The sequence below is a fragment of the Paracoccidioides brasiliensis genome (genome assembly GCF_000150735.1).
Source record: "Paracoccidioides brasiliensis Pb18 unplaced genomic scaffold supercont2.9, whole genome shotgun sequence".
NCBI classification, from domain to species: domain Eukaryota; kingdom Fungi; phylum Ascomycota; class Eurotiomycetes; order Onygenales; family Ajellomycetaceae; genus Paracoccidioides; species Paracoccidioides brasiliensis.
The window spans coordinates 843,545-858,831 of record NW_011371366.1 but is presented as its reverse complement, the minus strand read 5'-3'; the positions used below and the strand labels follow the sequence as shown (position 1 = coordinate 858,831).

The following is a 15,287-nucleotide window of genomic DNA, read 5'->3' as shown; positions in this document are numbered from 1 at the left end:
GAAACTATTCCCCAGATAACGTATCCATGGATGAGACTCATGAGATCGTTATTGCACTGTAAGTCCAGGAGATAGGAAATAAGGAATATGAGTAAAACAATTAAAATTCAATTCATTAACCATCAAATTATATATATATGTTTGTGATATCCAAAGATTCCCAACAAAGAGCCAATAAACCAGAGACTCCACGGCAAAATAAGAGGGTATAAACAAAGACAAACCCCACCACTACAAAAAAGTCCAAGACGTTTAGAAACAAGAAGGATGGATGGATGACTACATATCAGTTACACACTAAACATTCCATCATGGAAGCCCTCTGTAAGACATTCAACTCCAATAACCCATCCATTCCAATTTTCACATTCCTTCAATCACCCCAGGGATATCCTAATAGCACACTCTCGCTGTCTTTGCAAGTCCCAAGTTGTCTTGGATCTCGACATCCACCCACAGAGAGCTCAAGCATTCCAACAGCCCAATCCATAACGTATTAACACACAGTATGAATCGGCACATTTGGCTGCAGGCACCATCTGCAACCACAGTGGAACAGCAGGGAAGGTTGTCAAGAATCGCTGGAAACCAAATGTCTTGGGTTATTTTGCTTCCGTGGCCCCGCGCCAGGGAGAAGGCGGGAGGGAGAGGGGAGGGGTCATGTGTGAAAATCCACCGGGAAGTCAATGGTCGAGCCGTTGTGGATCATTCGGGTATCACCCATTAAACGTCAAAGTATGGTGAACGACGAAAAAGGGTGATTTCGCCATTGCTTCGAGTCGAGGCTTCGAATATTCCACGCTCCAGTATTGGTATGGGTCACGAAAATAGATTTTGTCATATTGTGTGCGAGAGCAGGTTGTTGCAATTTCATGCCAAATTTTGTTTCATATTATCGCCTTAGCTGATGCATCTCGGCTGGCTGTTGATGCAAATATCCCTCAAGGGTATCATCCAATATTGAGACATGTTCTGAATCCCACACATCAAAGCTGAACATAGCCGCTACAGATCTTTCCTACAAACAAAAACAACACAAGACAGGTGCCATAAGATTGTTTCACAATTCATCATCGCGGGGAGGAGAGATGGAGAGGCAGTAGGAGTGTAGCTGAATTAGATAATGACATATAAGGCGGACGTAGTGGAGCTCACGAATCAATATAATCGAGTCCACCGAAATATTCTAGCATACGATAGCACAGGCCTACATCATCCCCAGGCTCACCTCCGAACAAGCGGCACTGGTCAGCCTCCAGCTGGGCAGCCTCCAGGAACTGGCGACACTCGCAGTTCTGCCACGAAATTTGACGGTTGTGCCAGTGTTTGGCGAGCGGTTGTGGCTGAGATTCCGGAAATGGATAAGGGAAGAGAGTAAAGGAGGAAGAATTTGGGTCCTTCAGCTCACTGGATGACTGCCGGCATGTGAAGGCTGCCTGTACCGGAGAGGCTGTTTGGTCTTGGAGAACATTTGAACAACGTCGGGTGCGAGGTCTGGTGCGTCGTCGGTTGTGCTTTTGTCCCATGATAGGAGGTGTAGGAATTCAAGTCAAAGGGAGAACGAGCTAGAGACTTTGTATGTCCTGTATGAAATTCAAACGTTAAAGACACCTGAAATCCTGGTGAAAGAAAACGATCAAGAAGGAGATAGACATTCTGGCAACGCCATTTCGGCTTATATAGCAAGACAACAAGGGAGAAATGAGAGATAACTACAGATTTAAATCTCGACTCATCCAACCTATCAGGTGAGTCATGCGGCGGCCAAAGGTGTGCCTAAGCAGCTAAATGAGGCAAAGTCAAGAAGAAAGGGTCGCCCAATAGGAAAAATGCTTGCGCCTGCAAATCAGAAACAGAAAGGGTATAAAGCTTGAAGAAACCCGCTTAATTCGGCGAATCAGAAAGCCAGAAATCCTGATAATTAGGCGGGGGCTTGGGCAAACATAAACAGGCATAATGGTGGTGAGATCAACACGCCATACTTGGATGGAAGGTGTATGAGTCACAGCCGACAGGCTGTGCCATGGTACAATTCGTCTGCTGCCAACAAAGTTCCATGGACCCGCAAATTTGCTTTCAGAAAAAGGCATCAGCCAGCAAGCTCCATTATCAGGGATTTTTGATAGCAAACTGTTGGTCTGAATAGCGAGACTTTTTTTGATGCGATCAGCAGCGCCCCCCCCAAGTGGTCGGGACCAACGGATTCGAATCTATGTGAGATGGTTTGCAGTTGAAAGCATGATGTCATTGGCCAGCGTCACGTGGGTGCATCACATGACCATTTCTTTCTTTCTTGGCATCTGGGGTCTTGGCATATATGGATAGCCGCCTTGGTCGATCAGGTTTTGTTTAAAATCTTGTATGTATTGGGAGCGGGGGAGCTTGCTGTTCTATATAATACGCCTGATCATACGCCTGATCACATGCGGAGCAGCGGCAACGCCCAACAAAATCAAGAGTAGTTCGCGTATTGGCAAAAGGCAGCCATTCTCACCTCCTACGCATGGTGGCATATTATGGATGAATGAATTTGTCTTTAGTGTTAACTGATAGCAAAAATATCCAAATATCCAAAAAAAACAAATTTGGTCAATTAAACAGACACCAAACATATTTCGTGTGTCCCAAATGCCTAAATATCGCATGACCCATTACCCTGTTGAATGTAGTCCAACATGGCCTGTCCTTTGGGTGCCGATGTCAAGTTTTCGAAACCGTCCTTCGTAACCAGAATGTCATCCTCGATCCGCACACCACCAACCGCCATATATCTTTTCACCACATCCATATCGATATGCTTGAGCTGCGCCGGTTTCGCATTATCCAGAGCAATCTGTGAGAAGTAAATACCTGGTTCAACGGTAACTACCATCCCCGATTTCAACGTCGGCGATGATGCGGTGCAGGGTGATAGGTATGTCGAAGAAAACAGCCAGCTGTCAGTCGTTCCATCGTTATCCTGCGCGAATATAGAATCTGGAGAAACATCGTGCACTTCAAGGCCAATATGATGTCCAAGGCCATGGGGGAAGAAAAGGCTGGAAGCACCGGACTTCTTAATCTCATCGGCTGTGCCTGCCTTAAAAATACCAATAGCAAGAAAGCCGTGGATGAGGATGTCGTGCGCTAGATGGTGAAGATCCAGGTATCGAACCCCTTCCTTGATGCGTAGAATGCAACTTTCCTGCATATTCTGCACTAAAGCGTAGATTTGTTCCGCTTCAGTCCCCGGCCATCGAGCAGTCAATGGGAAGGTGCGGGTCACATCGCTTGCGTGACAGTTCCACTCGGCGCCAGCGTCGAGACAGACGAACTGACGCCCTTTGAGCGGCTCATTGTTCTTCGAGTAATGAAGAGTCGCCGCATTTGCGCCTGACGCCGCAATTATCCCGTAGGCTTGGTTATGTGCTCCTAGCGAGACGCAGGTATTCAGAAAGGAGCCTTCTATCTGAGCCTCGTTGGTCATTTTGCATATCCCTTGAAGAACGGCTATGTGGGCAGCCGTAGAAACTCTATTGGCATGCCGCATTTGCTCAATCTCATGCTCATCCTTGATGACGCGACATGCATCCATTGCTGGTTTGAGCGTTTCGCTATCCATAAACACGTTAGGGAAGTCCCCAGTCGGCTTTTGGGAGTCGTGGAGAGTGTATATTGTGGAGCCATGGCCTGAACAGCTAGCCCATTGTTTGATGTCTCCCTGAAGGAAAGATTGGTATTTGGCTTCATCGATATCATATCTATAGTTTCCAAATGTTAAGTTCAATCCAGGGCGCATTGGCACAATCATAACGTTGCAGGTTGGTTTTGAAAAGATCGCACCTTTTTAAAGCATCCTGTGGTCCAAGGGTAGGGCCCATCCAGATCTCTCGACCCAAATCAAAGTTAGGAACATACAGAGTCAACTTGTCCGACTGTATATCGTAAGTGAGGTCGCAGTCAGCTTCATTGACGCCAGACATATAGAAGAAGTAGCGTCTCTGTCGAAATCGAGTTTCCTGGTCCGAGTCCTCAAGTAGAGCAGCCTTCTGGCCCATCAGAAAAATAAGCCCTTTTCCTTTCTTGATCTTTGCCGCAACTCTTTGTGCATGTTGTTTTGCTATGAATTATCCAGGTTGTGCATTAGAAAACTTCGGGCAAATGCGTCTCCCCTGTTGGAATACACAACAGCCTATTGTGATTTCTGTGGGGAAGGGTGTCAGAATAGCATATACTGACCAGGGTATTTGTCAAACGTCGCATCCTGGATTTGCAGCTCAATTCTGTATCCACCAGCAGGGTTTAGGTTGGTAGTCCCATGAAGCCGCTGCTCTGGGAGCTGAGGTGAACCGGAGAAAGCTGGATAAGTCCCCATATTTTATTTATTTTATTTTTTACCTTTATTTATTTATTTATTTTTCCGTTTCTTCCGCTGTTCCTAATGGGACGTTTATCGGGCTGCAGTATTCTATAGCTTTTGTTCAGTGGTTTGAAATGGATGAAGTCGGAGTAAACTCGCTCAAAAAATGGGTCTCTGCGAATCTTAGGGCCCTGGCAATTCTTAGAAATTGCTCTTAAATAGCGAGCTCGGCATTAAATTTGAGTCCGATTAAGGTTGATCGGCCCCCAGAATCTCCCAATTAAGTCAAAGTCACGCAGCTTGCTTGCGTTGACAGTGATTCATCATCCATCGGCAATCACTCCAGACAAGAATTCCGGAAAACTAATGAATTCCCTGTCATCAAACTTTGGGGCACAATGGGCGCCCTCTATTGGACAGTTGAAAATGAAACTAAATATATACTCTGGTAACTATAGTTACCGTATGATGGGGAATATCTGTTCTTGTTCTCCAGTGCCAATATCCATACTATCCCGCTGCCATAGCTTATCCCTTCACCAGTAGTTATTCGCAAAGAGTTTATCCTAATCGACATCGCCAACTGATTGGAGTCTGAAGGTCCGCTGTGGTCTCCAACTGCATTGTTCCAGGTAAAGTGAAATTTCCACTCTCGTCACTGGGTTGTACCGCTCATGGTGAAGTTGAGCTTCCCTGCTGATAGTGTCGCGGGCTGTACAGCCGCCTATTCATCCTGGGATAGTGTGCTCTGCAGGTACGTGTCACAGCAGATTCTGTGACGGACAAACAGTGTACTTTCAGACCCATGCTGGCTCATAGCCTAATACCTTCTTTTTATCCAGCAGTCAAGCTCGGATTCACCCACAATGAACCTCTTATCCGATGCTACGCCTCTTGTGAAGAATAGGGGATTATTCTCCACCGCGACCTTGGCCACTTTGTAACCACTAGGCTAATGTAGAATGATAATATGCTGTTTGTCTTAGAGGTATTTTCTCCTACTAAATAGCGTGGTGGTACAAGTGTCCGCCGTGAAACACGTTAAGTCATTTTGTGTTGGCTTATATAACTATTGCTTAATCAGAAGAATCGGCTGAGGAGCTGATAAATGCGTAGATCAATGTTGTCCGCAGGTCAGCCGTTGTCTTCTCTCCCGCAATGCCACCCACTTCCACTATGGCCGACTGTTACTAAATGGTCCCCTTCAATTCACGTCTTCTACGCTCTACAGTATGACCGGCTTCTGATCAGAAGTAACAGAAGCTGATTGCTATCAAAATAAAATCTACTGATTCTGCTTCAGAGTCTCAGGAAGAACATATTTTAACATATCTTTATTCACACTCATTGATCAGAGAGCTGCTGGACAGTTTCATTGAAATTAGTTTCAATAAAGCTTACAATTGCGTTGTCATGAAAACAGCCAGTTGTAGCTTGACACAATCAAAGTACTTGACCATTCATTGATGATTGAATCTTTGCATCGTGTGAGCTATTGTAGTAGACCTGATATTGACTGTCCAGTCTGTACACAGATAGAGTATTATTTACAAATGATGAGTGGATAATTATTTCTAGATATATACAGTGTCTAATCCATTCTAGATGTATATTGCAGTAATATATTTCCTTAACTTCTCAATAGCATTTACTGAATGATAGATTCTTTAAAACTATCAGATATTTGACAATTCAATTCCTGACTTTATTGTCTGGGTTGATGGCAAATCTCTCTCAGCAGAAGTTTCTACTCATGTAGTTGAGCCTGCAAGAATTGAAATTCAGTCTGATTAATCACTTCTGTCGCGGCTTCGATCTAGACACAGATGAACGGGGGTTTGGATTGCCAACTAGGTAAGCTAATTCAACGAATACTAAAGTGATATACGAAAGTGGGGTCTGGGAAGGGATCTCCTTATATACTCATTTCCGTAGGGCGGTTGCTAGGCGGTTGCCAGGCAGTTGCTATTATAGTTACCCTTTTCAGACCAACGCCAGTTTCCGTAGCCCAGTAACTAGTTAGCAGACAGCGCCACCACAACTTCTATCTATTTGCTCATCATGCTTTCTGACTTTGATTCAAGTTACTACTCTAGTAGAAAAGATGTCAGCAGATTCCACCATGGATCTGATATGCATGAGACTCACCGATCCTAGAAGCACTGAACACGATTGATGGCAATAATTGTGGCATCAGCATATTTCTTGCTTATGACCTGGAATTGAGCCAATCTGTCAGTCGCGTCACAACTCTTTGGTGCGCCAGGAGGACTTCCAGTGGCAAGTCCATCGGGAAAACATGTTATCCGTATATGGAGCAAGACCGTAAAGAGATGTGGAGACTAGAACGGAGAGATTGAAATGAAGCAGTGCGAACAAGACGTGCGGAAGGAGTAGAGACAGTGTCGCTGGAGGGAAGTGAAACCCAGAGAAGAGAAATGCTCAAAAGGAGCGGAAGGTGTTGGATTTTTGCATTCTGAAGTGCAGAGAACAAGTTACCACTAATGAGGTTATTATAACTAAGTAAATTCGCAAGGAAACATCTCGACGTTTTCACGTGAGGAGCAGAGTCTGCTTCACGTGTTGGGCAACGGGCTTAAAACGGCGTCGAAAAAGAGGCGCACTGACTGGCCCGCATGTTCCGTCTGAACGACTTTAGACCAATGAAATTCCCCCCCCCCCTGTCGTCAAACTTTTGGAGCTTAACGGGTGCTCTCTGTTGGAGTGTTGAAAAGAAACTAACATATACTAAATATATCCTCTAGTGGTGTGCAGATATCAAAAAAGTGATCCAGTCCCTATGAGTTGCAATTTATCATGAAAGCCTGCAGAACTTTGCCTGCTATACAAGAGGTGCTGAACGTTGGTTCTGATCCGGTTCTTATCAGATAAATGTATGTTTTCAAAATAAAATATAAGTAAAACAAAAGACGAGCCCAAGGTTCCCGTGCAGTTTGTCAATATGTTCAACTTTCAAGCATAGCTTCTCTGGGTCTAATTCCCAGAATATATGTGATCGGTAGCCTTCATTCAGTGGAATTGGACCATACACCAAGACTGAGCCTCCGCAGGTTGGTTTCATCAAATTTCATAGTGATGGTTTTGATGGTTCCTCATGGGCGTAGTCTACACCTTGCATGGTTCCACAGACCCGGAGCCTGAATAGAAACATTTTCTGCTTTTCCTGGATGATGACGAGAAACTTCAATACAGCAATGGAGCCCACGATGAGGGAATTATGCCAAAAAACATTCATACCATCGGGGTTTTTTTTTTCTTTTCTTTTCTTTTTTCTTTCTTTCTTTTTTTTTGTTTTTTCTTCTTTTTTTAAGACGGCATGGGAAGTCAAACTTGGTATCTGGGGGGATTCTGGAAGCACAACCTAAAGGTGACATTACAATATTTGTTACAGGCCTAGAACATTGCCATAAGCAATGCTTTGTAAACAGTAGAAATAGTGGTGAAGGCTTCTTTCATGAAGACGATCATAATTCTGAGATCATTGCAATTTTAGAGTCATAAAAGAATATTCTATTCATTCACTGGGATGTCAATCCAAGGAGCAACCTGTAGGAAGAAAATAATGCGACATATTCAGTCACATAGATGTTATGTGAACATCACAGGGTATGAACAATTGTAGGGAGAAATATGGATTGGGATGGGAATTGCGACGGTTATCTAGTCAAGGGGGTAATTTGACCAATGTAATGACCTGAAACGGGGTAAATAAGCACAGCTTTTTGGAGGATCAGCAAACCTCAAACAACATCCACACAACCGAGTTATGCCTGAACGACGATGTCTTGCATTGAGATCGTAAACCTCGAACATCCACAAGCAATAGAATCAGAATCAGCAACTATCTGTTGGATATAACGGTCAACCAGTCATCCGTAACCACTTCGTATATTGCTCTGAATTCGCAGGGTCATTCGCAACAACTCAATTTTGCATTGTTTACTAACTAAAAAATCCAGAAGACAACAGAGAAACTGAAAGGTAGCATCTGGAACTCTTCCGTACAGAATAAATAAACAAAAGGCAAAAGGAGATTGAATTCGCTATCCTCTCAAGCAGTGGTTATTTTAGGAGTTCGTTTGTGGGTCTTAGTCAGACTCGCCCCTCACCGAGGCTTCCAGCCCAGCATAGCCCAGCAACCAGCAACCAGCAACCAGCAACCAGCAACTCATAACCCATCCTCAACTTCCATCCTTCTGCTTCTTCTTCTTCTTCTTCTTCTTCTTCTTCTTCTTCAATCCTGTTCTTCAGTCTCTCCACCATCTGAATCCTATTAGTTTGGCGTACCCTTACCCGTGTCATCCAGACAGCACTATATTTGCTGTCTTCACTAATAGCACTGTACGTGATCGGCATTGGCATCCCCTCGTCCCTCTTCAATGAATGATGCCAAGTCGTGAGGGCGACATCCTGCCACAGTCTACACTCACCACCTCTCTCTGCAGTTAAACCGCCTGATCACTCGACGTCCCTGGACACCATCTACCCACCCATACGACTACTCAGTCACTTTCAGACAGCCACATAGCCCCGTCTGCGCGGTACCACGGAGATGTCATGGTTGGGTTCCGGGGGAATGTCGGTTCCACCGGCAAGGGTATCTTAATCGGGATTCTCTCTGCCTTCGGCTCCGCTAGTGTCGCAATCGCTGTGCTTGCTATATTTTTCTTTTTCCGATATACCCAACAGGGGCGCGTTCTTCTCGACCGGATAGGGAGGCCTGGTGAATATGACGATGAACAGGCCTTTGCACAGGAGGAGGCTGAGGCGCTGGAGTCGATGGATGAGTTACAGCAGGCGGAATATCTGAGGGCTAAAGGTGCGCATTCTTTTCTATTGTTTTGGGGGATATGGTGTCTCTATATTCCCAATCTTGTCTTCCCTTTTTCTCTTTCGTTTCAGAAAATTGGACCTTTAAATCTGACGTGTGATACCATATTTCTAGCCTTCATTCAAGCAAACCCACCCGAGACGATGCAAACCGATATATCACTTTCGCAATTCTTAGCCATCCAAGAAAAGGGTGTTTCTGCATGGGAATTTGAACCGGAACTCGAGATTGCTAACTGCTTTGTTGAGGCTCGGACCGAAATCGAGTTCTTTGATTCCGAATGTAGTGTCCAAAGCAACCTGCCCGTTCCCAAGCAGAACGAGGTCTACTATTGGGAAGCTAAGATATACGACAAACCAGAAACTAGCCTTATTAGCATTGGCATGACGACAAAGCCATACCCTCTATTCCGTCTACCTGGTACGATTTCGGTTTCTGGGGACTATGGTAAATTTATTTTTGGCTAACGCACCTACGTATTAATAGGCTTTCATAAGACATCCGTCGCCTACTTATCTACAGGACATCGCCGCTACAATCAACCTTTTACCCCTGCCGGTTACGGGCCCGAATACGTTCAAGGGGATGTAATTGGTGTGGGCTATCGCCCGCGCACCGGGACCATCTTCTTCACCCGCAACGGGAAGAAACTCGATGACGCTGTCCATGGACTAAAATCTCAAAACTTCTTCCCCACCGTCGGAGCCAATGGCCCCTGCACAGTGCATGTGAACTTTGGCCAGATGGGTTTCGTCTTCATCGAAGCCAATGTCAAAAAATGGGGTCTCGCACCGATGACGGGTTCCCTTGCTCCTCCGCCACCGTACGGAAGTGAGCAGGGCAGCATCCTTCTCGAGACTGGCCGTGAAGGCCACCATCCCACCCAGTGGTGGCAGCACGAGACGGGACAATCACGAACACGTAGCGGGACAATCAGGATGACATACCCCATGAGTCCCGGTCCCGCTCAATCGCCCACGGACATTTCTCTCGCTCAACTTGCGCACATACCATCTCAGTCAGATGTTGGGGAAGGGTCGAGTGGTGTGCCAAATTTACCAAATGTGGCACATGAGCAGGATGGTGGAACACTTCCACCATCCACTGATGGGAATGCGGTGGTTCCACCTCCGGAATATTCTAGCCCGCTACATAGTCCACCCCACAGCGACCACGGCGAGCAACCAACCCCGTCAATTCCTCCACCCAACTCCAGAAGTCCACCGATCCCAAGTTACGATGCAGCCATGAGGAATGATGGGGTTCCAATGCAGGGTCATTGATAAAGATATCCTGCCAAAGAAGTACACCCACCACCTCTGCCAACTACCTCTCCCTGTCTTCCGTCTCCAATATCTTTATTTACCTCTCAGCATTCTCACGGCCCTTTCCTCGTCATACTTCGGACGAACGCATTTTCATTGGCCCTGTTTTCCTTCTCTACTTTATTCTTTTTTGTCACTTTAGCGATCACGGTTTGGGAGGCGTTTGACGATTGTTTTTTTTTTTCTTTTCCTTTGCTAGTTGACGGCGGCCCGGCTGAACAACCGCAAACAACCCCTCTTATACGCCTATATTTCCCTATCGTCCAAGCTCCTTGCTATTCATCGTTAGCCTTTTCCTCTCTGTTGAATTCAGCGTGGGATACGTGAGTGATCGAGGTTTCATCTCCTAATAAATAACATCGCCAAGGAGTAATCAAAGTGGGAGGAATGCGCTTGGCTTCTTGCAATATGTTCGTTTCCCTCTATTCTTTTTATTACGAAAAATCATGAGCTACATATAGGATTTGGAGTGGCATGGATATGGATGGGTGGATGGGTGGATGGGTGGGTGGATGGGTGGAATCAAAAACCAAGAGTATGTGGCTAACAGGTGGATGGTAACTTTTTTTCCTTTGCCGGACGCAAACCAGTCAATTCTGTACAAAGTTCTCTTAACTTTATGCATTGTTCGTTTATATGTAGCATCATACATATACCACAACAGCTCCTTTCGATTTTCTGTTCCGTTCATTTTTTTGTCACGTTTGATCAACAAGGAGATTTTGTACACACATTGAAACGAGCCGTCAAGGGCCCAGATGGTCATGTTTGTAAATGTAGAAATGTGATATATTCGTCCTCTCTCGCATCCCTACGTTGGCACAAGAAAAGGGTATCTCCGGCCCGTTTCCCCAATGAAAGCATCCATTACATTAATTCCCTCCCAAATTATACCCTCTATCCACGTTGCTTACATCCATCGCATCGTCGTATAATCCCATCCCTACATATCCCGCATCGCATCCCTAGCGGGCGCATCATCACAAAAATACCCCTCAACCTTCCAACCTTCCAGAACCCAACGATCAACCACCCGGAAGTGCTTATTTCTAAGAAGAGAAACGAATACGTAGTTTATGCGGTTTGTTTGAATTCAGCCTAACAGGGCCCAGCCAGTAGCGGCCCTTATCTCCACCGACACATGCAACCAACCCCATCGCCGACGCTTAGCTATTGCGTAGTGATCACTTCCAATATTCTCATTCATGTGCGCATGCAGTCTCTCCTTAAGTTAATAGCTACTTATCCATGTAACTAGGCTGGTGCGTTATCTACATACAGGAAGGACAGTATGTAACTGCAAAAAAGGCAAATCGAAGCCTCTAGCCACTAGTTAGTTAATACGAAATAAATACATCTCGGCCAGCTCTGTGGGATTCCATTTTTCTTAGGGCTTTTGGAACCTAGTCGCCTGGCAGCATGGCAAGCCTGATGGGCAAAAAAAAAATGCGAGTGGACAGAAGAGCTACACTCGTTAATAATAGCCCGGGATAGTTATGTTCCAACCGATGATTGGATCTTCTGCTTCGCGCATTTTTGCTCTCTCTTACCCGCCTCTGCAGGAGGGATTTTTATTAAGCGTGTCATCAACTAGTCAAGCAGAAAGGAAGCGTGGATAAAAGGCCTCGATCGCAGTCTAATACTTGAACTTTGGCGAATCTACACGGCGATATCCAGAGATCGACAAGATCCAATCCTGCCTACGCCTTACAAGGACAAAAAGTTAGTTGGCAAGCTGCAATTCGAGCGCAAGTGGCAGAGACAACAACTAGGAAGAAAAAAATACGTATCAATTCCAAGTCTTCCAAATCTTGCGTTTCCCCCCTCTGTTGGTTTTAGAAATGATAATGGGGATGTCCATGGATATAAAATCTCCTTAGTCCCTGCGCCTGGTCTCCCATTTCTCTCAAAGCCCGGCATTGCGCATGTTTTCAAGGTTGATTCCTCCAATCCAATCAGAGGTAAAGAAGAAGTCATTAAATTCGTCATGGTCAAAATTTGAACGCAAAACGCTGAATTGTCCGCGAATACTCCGTTACAACTTGCCCCATGAGGTAAAGCTATCCGAACTTTGCTAGGAACAAGGCCTAATCAACGTCCAGGGCTCGAGCGGCAAGCCTTGGGAGGTATCGAACAAGTTTCATTTCATGCATATATATAACAAAGCAATCTCACCGCGAAATATTCCGCACCGCAGGAAATAACTAGATAAACTGCGATTGGCAAGATCTGTGCGGAAGTCGGAGAAACATAGCCCTAAACTTTTGAATAACTAGGTTATTAGTTAAACTAAATCCCGGAGTACCAGACGACGGGCCCGACCAAACGATACGAGACGAGACGAGACGAAGACGGCGAACTCCCTTACGGTCTGCCCGTTCGTTCCAATTCTGAGCCCTCGTCGTCAACATCGCGAGTCGGCGGGGAATATATATAAAAGGAACAGAAGCAACGAATAGCCCCCGCGCATTTCCCCTCTCGTCTTTATAATATCCTTGCTTGCACCAAAGCTGGCAAGGATAACTACATGGTCTGCGAGAGGTGTGGCGAGCGACGGCAACACACTTGTTCTCGCACCCTGCATCCCATCACATCTTGTCGATATCGTCTCTGAAGGGTTGGACGGGAGGAAGTGAGGTGAATATCACCGGTGACAACGTTTACATTGGAAGAAGATCTTAGAAATCCTCCTCCCGCGAAAACGTGAAAAGTAGGATATTTGGGAGGGGGGAAGGAGGGGGGTCTTGTTAGCCCCTTGGAAAGCATTCAGATACCTCCTCGAAGGCTACTTTCAGGGAAGAGTTTTATTTTTACGCCGTTGTGCAGCCTGATTATCTCTCTCGGTCTCTCTGGTGGCAGTGATAGGTGGGGGCTCTGCAATTTGCATTTTGGAGGAGAGGGACTTTAAATGTTTGTATGATTCCCCGAAGTTCGCGGTTCTTGTAGGAAAAGCCAATCCCGTGCAATGCATCGTGATGGCGGTCGGGGACGGAGGACGAGACGGTCAAGGAGTGTGGAGGACAGGCAGAAAGGCGCGTTTCATGTCATTGTTCTGGTAGGTTTTCTATGTTTACTCTGCTGTTACTTTTATTCTTCGTTGGTTGGATGGGCATTTGCGAATTAATACTGATTGTATATGTATTTACAGGGTGCTACAGGCGGACCGCGAGAAGACATAATCACAGGGTTGTTAGTTCGTTCGACCGCTACGAACTGGTCTGCGGGCTCCGTTATCGCCATAGATGCAGGCACTCTGCTGGGGGGCATAATCCGAGTGCTCGAGACCTCCGATTCCGTCAAAGTTGAAGGATCAACAGATGTTAAAATGCGCATTATAGATGGGCCTTTTGCGGGTCTCAGACTTCCCAGCCTTACCGCCGGAGCCAATGCAGCCTATATATTTCGCGAAATCATTTCGTCCATTTTCATCACACATCCGCATCTGGACCATATCGCCGGCCTAGCCATGAATACCCCGCTAGTGGAGGCCCAATCGAATCCCAAAATAGTCGGTGCCCTCCCGTCCACCATTGCTGCTATCAAGAATCACATTTTCAATGATATTACCTGGCCAAACCTGTCGGATGAGGATGGCGGTGCTGGCCTGGTCACTTACCAGCGACTCGTTGACGGGGGAAACCCACGGCTGGGCCGTGGAGACGGCCGTGGCTATGTCCGGGCTTGTGAAGGGATAGTTACCAAGTGTTTGAGCGTCAGTCACGGTCGTTGCAGGCAACGGTATCATCCGGAAACTGGCAAACACCATCGAGCTGAGAGTACGATATTCACTACAGACCCTGTATTGCTTCCTTCCAGGAGAGTATCGATAGACACGCAAGACCTCACGTAAGTTCCCTAATCACTGCGTTTTCTGTCTCGTAACGCGAAATCATATGCTAAACCATCCCGTTTTAAAGGCGATCATATACCCCAACCCATCAAGTTCTCAGCAGTGGTAACTCCAACGGCAAAGATATGACCCTAGCTACCGTCGAAAGCTCCGCCTACTTCCTCCGCGACGACTACTCCGGTACCGAAATCATCGTATTTGGCGACATCGAACCAGACAGCCTATCCCTCGAACCCCGCAATGGTAAGGTATGGGATATCGCCGCTCCCAAGCTCGCCAACGGAACACTTCGGGCTATCTTTGTCGAATGCTCGTTTCCGGACTCCATCGATGACAACTATCTATACGGTCACTTGTGCCCGCGCCACCTCATCGCAGAGCTCGAGGCGCTAGCCAGCAGAGTCATAGAGGCAACAAAATCCAATTACGAAACCGTCGTGGCGCGGAAGCGCAAGCGGCCGGGCTCCGTTGTGGTCCCCGATGATGACCCCAGCAGCCCTAAAACCGTCAACCCCTTCTCTCAAGGTCGACGACGAACGAGTTCCCCCACCTCATGCTCGAGAAGGAGGACTCGACAATCCAGTTCCGGTGATCAGCCGCTGCCCCTAACAGCACACAAGACGGCCCACGGACAATCCACCACACCGCCGCCATCCGGGTCTCCTATGGATGATGATAGGGTTACGCCGGAGACAAGCTCAGTGGGCGAGTCCGTGAAATGCAGAAGGTCGAGTTGGTCGGTGCAGAAACCCCTATCTGGTCTTGGAGTTTATATTATCCATGTCAAGGATTCGTTGACTGATGGAACTCATCCGCGACAGCAGATATTGGAAGAGCTACGGGCGTATAATGAGGATGCAGGGTTGGGATGTGAATTTTTTGCTCCGATGTCTGGGGAGGCTTTTTTTGTTTGATTTGGGA

At 46.4% G+C, this 15,287-nt stretch overlaps 4 protein-coding genes across 4 annotated transcripts; 2 read left to right on the top strand and 2 right to left on the bottom strand.

Annotated features, from left to right (window-relative positions):
* Window positions 1–1,151: 1,151 nt before the first annotated feature.
* PADG_06816 (uncharacterized protein) lies at window positions 1,152–1,526 on the bottom strand (the record flags this gene model as incomplete). The annotated part of the gene is made up of 1 exon (XM_010763944.1): window positions 1,152–1,526. The coding sequence occupies one exon, from the start codon at window positions 1,524–1,526 to the stop codon at window positions 1,152–1,154; it is 375 nt and encodes a 124-aa protein (XP_010762246.1).
* Window positions 1,527–2,632: 1,106 nt separating this feature from the next.
* Window positions 2,633–4,354, bottom strand: PADG_06815 (uncharacterized protein; the record flags this gene model as incomplete). The annotated part of the gene is made up of 3 exons (XM_010763799.1): window positions 2,633–3,740; window positions 3,823–4,099; window positions 4,219–4,354. 3 exons carry the CDS (start codon window positions 4,352–4,354, stop codon window positions 2,633–2,635), a joined length of 1,521 nt encoding a protein of 506 aa, XP_010762101.1.
* Window positions 4,355–8,746: 4,392 nt separating this feature from the next.
* PADG_06814 (protein SSH4) lies at window positions 8,747–10,474 on the top strand (the record flags this gene model as incomplete). Its single annotated transcript, XM_010763798.1, has 4 exons — window positions 8,747–8,804; window positions 8,877–9,179; window positions 9,306–9,611; window positions 9,678–10,474. The coding sequence occupies 4 exons, from the start codon at window positions 8,747–8,749 to the stop codon at window positions 10,472–10,474; spliced, it is 1,464 nt and encodes a 487-aa protein (XP_010762100.1).
* Window positions 10,475–13,481: 3,007 nt separating this feature from the next.
* Window positions 13,482–15,280, top strand: PADG_06813 (3',5'-cyclic-nucleotide phosphodiesterase PDE1; the record flags this gene model as incomplete). Its single annotated transcript, XM_010763943.1, has 3 exons — window positions 13,482–13,571; window positions 13,665–14,362; window positions 14,434–15,280. The coding sequence occupies 3 exons, from the start codon at window positions 13,482–13,484 to the stop codon at window positions 15,278–15,280; spliced, it is 1,635 nt and encodes a 544-aa protein (XP_010762245.1).
* Between the last annotated feature and the right edge of the window lie 7 nt (window positions 15,281–15,287).